The 4,267-nt window shown below is 36.8% G+C and overlaps 1 protein-coding gene across 1 annotated transcript; it reads left to right on the top strand.

Annotated features, from left to right (window-relative positions):
* The first annotated feature begins 410 nt into the window (after nucleotides 1-410).
* LOC118049807 (linoleate 13S-lipoxygenase 2-1, chloroplastic) lies at nucleotides 411-4,053 on the top strand. Its single transcript, XM_035059929.2, has 9 exons — nucleotides 411-797; nucleotides 1,058-1,329; nucleotides 1,589-1,826; nucleotides 2,117-2,440; nucleotides 2,519-2,604; nucleotides 2,750-2,860; nucleotides 2,947-3,248; nucleotides 3,387-3,653; nucleotides 3,747-4,053. Exons 1-9 carry the CDS (start codon nucleotides 461-463, stop codon nucleotides 4,051-4,053), a joined length of 2,244 nt encoding a protein of 747 aa, XP_034915820.1. The 5' UTR covers nucleotides 411-460.
* Nucleotides 4,054-4,267: the final 214 nt, after the last annotated feature.

Here is a 4,267-nt window from a genome sequence, read left to right on the forward strand (position 1 = left end):
TATAGAGCTAGTTTTACATCGTCTTGCTTTATGGTTGAAGACAGTTGATGAAAACTTTATGTACACGGGTTTGGACTTGTTCAGAGAGGATAGATCGGAAGGTAAAGTGAATTTGACAAATAAGCAACCACCCTTCTAAGAGAGTGTGTTGTCTTTTTTCTAGACTAGACAAGTTTTGATTAGACTTTCATGCCTTACCTTTCTCTTTTGTATTTCAGACTATATGGTTTTTGCTTTGCTAGTTCACCATCAACTTCCGGGCACTAGCTATTATAATATATCCTCTTGATTATTATAAAAAAAATAAATACAAAATAACCATTTAAATTGAAAGAACCAATGAATAAAATGAAAATCACATGGGTGTTCTTGTAACTATCCATTGCCTATATATATAACACCAAGACACTCCTAAACCAAGCAATCAACTCACAGAACAGGACTTCAAAAACTACCCGCAATGTTGAAGCCTCAAGTTTATCAACAATCAAACCCTACAAGAGCTCTCTTGCGATTTACCAAACAATTCATCCCTGGAAATGACCATTCTTCTTTCCATTTAAAACCAAGATCCAAAGCACAAAAACACTTTAAAGCTGGCTTTAAACCTAGAAGTTCTAAAGCTATAGCAAGTCTGTCGCAGGATACTAAGATTAAGGTTAAAGCTATTGTGAAGGTGAAACGAAATGTTGGTGGGTTTCTAACAAGCCTAGGGATTGACCAAGGACTGAATGATATTCAAGACTTGCTGGGGAAAACAATCTTGTTAGAGCTTATTAGTGTCGAGCTTCATCCCAGTAAGTATTCAAGCCATAGCATAATATTATTTCAAAATTACTTTTTCTCTCGTTCCAATCCAAAAAAAATGCATTTTTTTATACTGAACTTCATTCTAATCCAAAAAAAAAAATCATTATTAATACTGAACTTTGAGATCTAATTAATTTTGTGAAAAGAATCTATGCATGAATTTTGAGATCTAATTAATTTTGTGGGGATACAGACATGAAACTTAGTTATTTATCACAATTAATTTGGTTGCACTTTTTTTTGGAAGAGACTGAGCTAGAGAAGCCAACAATTAAAGGGTATGCACACCGGAGATTAAGCCAAGCAAATGAGTACGTCGAATATGAAGCAGACTTCGAGGTTCCACCGGATTTTGGAGAGGTTGGTGCTATTTCTGTTGAAAACGGGTACCATACGGAGGTGTTCCTTCAAGAGATTGTCCTTAATGGCTTACCACAAGGCAACATCAATGTAACTTGTGGCTCATGGATACATTCCAAGTATAAAAATAATCGGAAAAGAGTCTTCTTCACTAATAAGGTCAGTATGCATCCGTCGCATTCATAAAAGTACATAGTCTTAAATTTTCTGCATTCTAATGGCCACATAAATCTTTTCAAAGAATTAATGATCCAAATTCCTTTTTTAGAACTTTTTCTATATATACTCTATAATTTTCGTTTTAATGGCAAGGCTAAAACTACTGCCATCATTGTACTAAGATTTATATTATTTATTTCAAATTTTAATATAAATTTATTTTTTACGATCAATTTAGTGTGTGTGATTTGTGAAACAGTCATACATACCATCACAAACACCAAGTGGTTTAAGAAGACTGAGACAGGAAGAGATCATAATCTTGCGGGGCAATGGCCTGCGAAAACAGCAAGCTGGTGATAGAATATATGACTATGATGTTTATAATGATATTGGTGATCCTGATAAAAGTTCAGAACTAGCAAGACCGGTACTCGGTGGTAAAAAACTCCCTTACCCTAGACGTTGCCGAACCGGCCGGCCTCGAAGTGAGATAGGTAAGAAACATACGGATCGAGTTGAATTCTCATAATTATTTTCTGCATATCATGCTTGCATAGAGGTAATTTTGAATTGATAATTCCCTATTAAAAAAAAATTATCGCTAGGAATTTGTTTTTTATCTACATTATAGTGCGCAACATAATGAGGGAAACTTACAGGAATATTTGTAAAGAAAGTCTTATCTTCTATAAATTTTTTTAATACTAGTTTAGGCAAGTGGGATTAGTGTTTTAACTAATCATTTTAATTCAAAGGGTATGAACAACTGCCATCATGCATACAGATCCAACATCAGAGATAAGGAAAGGTGATTTCTACATCCCTAGAGATGAAGCATCCTCAGAAGTAAAGCAGATATCATTCTATGCCAAGACATTTGCCTCATTAATCCAAGCACTCGTGCCTCTCATATATAATGCCATTACCAGTGCTGATCATGGATTCGAATGCTTTACATCAATAGAATCCCTTTACGATGAAGAACTTGAATTGCCTCCCCTTCCAAAAGAAGGGTTGTGGAAAACATTGTTGCCCCAACTTTTCAAGGCTATCAATATCCCCAACGGAGAAGATATGTTGCGCTTTGAGATGCCTAAAACAATGAAGAGTACGAAACACATTCTTCTTATCCTGGATTTCTTGCATATAAATCTCACACAGTAATGGAGGTTTTTTTATTTTTTAGGAGATAAATTCTGTTGGCTTAGGGATGGAGAATTCGGTCGACAGGTTCTTGCGGGTCTTAACCCATATAGCATCAAATTGGTCATGGTATACTAAATAAATATGTATACAATAGACTTAGATTTTTGTTTAATTTACGTTGTGACGACTGCAAGCTTTGTTTGACAAGATGCAAAAGTCATGCAACAATATTCATCCGTATTTGCTTACAGAAATGGATAAATTTGTGCAGGAATGGCCAATAAATAGTAAACTTGACCCTGAGATCTATGGACCCCCAGAGTCTTTGTTAACTACAGAACTAATAGAGGCACAGATTGGAGGATTAATTAAAGTCCATGAGGTAAGTGTTGATTTACAAAATCATAGCAAAAATCCTACTGTGCTCTACATTCTAATACACTGTCATACATACGAGACAATATTCAGGCCATAAAACAAAGGAAGTTGTTCATCGTAGATTACCATGATCTCTTGTTACCATTTGTGAGCAAAGTAAGAGAAATTGAAGGAACAACGTTGTATGGTTCAAGAACATTGTTCTTCCTAACCCCAGAGGGCACATTAAGGCCACTAGCTATTGAACTGACTCGCCCGCCGATTGATGGGAAGCCTCAATGGAAGCAGGTATTTACACCATGTGACCATTCCACTGGTTTATGGCTTTGGATACTGGCCAAAGCACACGTGCTTGCTCATGACTCTGGTTATCATCAACTTGTTAGTCACTGGTACGCGCCTATAAATTCATTTTAATTTAACCAAAACAAGGCCAGGTTCAGCAGTACTTCAGTAACACCAGTTTTGTTCGTTGGAGTTGTTTTTTTATTGCATTAATAAAGAGCTCATCAAGATGTTTACTTTTGCAGGTTAAGAACGCATTGTGTGACCGAACCTTACATAATTGCAACACATCGGCAGCTCAGCGTTATGCATCCGATTTTTAGACTTTTACATCCTCATTTCCGCAACACAATGGCGATCAATGCTCTTGCTCGAGAATCTCTAATAAATGCTGGTAGTATCATTGAGTCTTCATTCTCACCTGGGAAGTATTCTATGGAGATTTGCTCTTTTGCTTATGATCAGCTGTGGCGGTTCGACAATGAGGCACTACCAAATGACCTGATCAGCAGGTAAGGTCACCAAGATTTTGTTTCAAATCTTTGTACAGTCTGAAGCAATATCTTCAGGTTATAATTTCATTATCTATTTTGTTTAATTTCCAGAGGAATGGCTATAGAAGATCCAAATGCTCCACATGGCCTCAAACTTACAATCGAAGACTACCCTTTTGCCAACGATGGTTTAATCTTATGGGATGCCATCAAACAATGGGTTAGCGACTATGTTCATCACTACTACCCTGATCCAAGCTTCGTATCTTCTGACGAAGAGCTCCAAGCTTGGTGGACAGAAATTCGGACAGTAGGCCACGCAGACAAGAAAGATGAACCATGGTGGAACTCAGAACTCTGTTGGTCAGGAGAAACTTTGGGCAATATACTACGCAGGCTACATTCTTGGTGGCTTTGAATAAAAATGCCAACTGAAGACCCCACACTGGAGAAAAACTGGGATAAAAGGCAACAACATTGCTGCTTTTATCCTACCACAAAATGCGCAAGCTGATGACAAGCTTTGAAAAGTTAAGTTGAGTTAGAACAAATAATTAACGCTAACCAGAATACACGCCCTCTCGTTTCTAAACCTAACAGGAAAGGGTGTTCATATAGTATTTCATTTGAAA

This window comes from Populus alba, chromosome 1 (genome assembly GCF_005239225.2).
Source record: "Populus alba chromosome 1, ASM523922v2, whole genome shotgun sequence".
NCBI classification, from domain to species: Eukaryota; Viridiplantae; Streptophyta; class Magnoliopsida; order Malpighiales; family Salicaceae; genus Populus; species Populus alba.

What these genes read in the sequence shown, in the direction of transcription:
- LOC118049807 (XM_035059929.2), top strand. Translation starts at nt 461, where the DNA reads ATGTTGAAGCCTCAAGTTTATCAACAATCAAACCCTACAAGAGCTCTC. An exon ending in GATTAATTAAAGTCCATGAG is followed by an intron (nt 2,861 to 2,946) that starts GTAAGTGTTGAT and finishes GACAATATTCAG; the next exon opens with GCCATAAAACAAAGGAAGTT. An exon ending in CATCAACTTGTTAGTCACTG is followed by an intron (nt 3,249 to 3,386) that starts GTACGCGCCTAT and finishes TTACTTTTGCAG; the next exon opens with GTTAAGAACGCATTGTGTGA.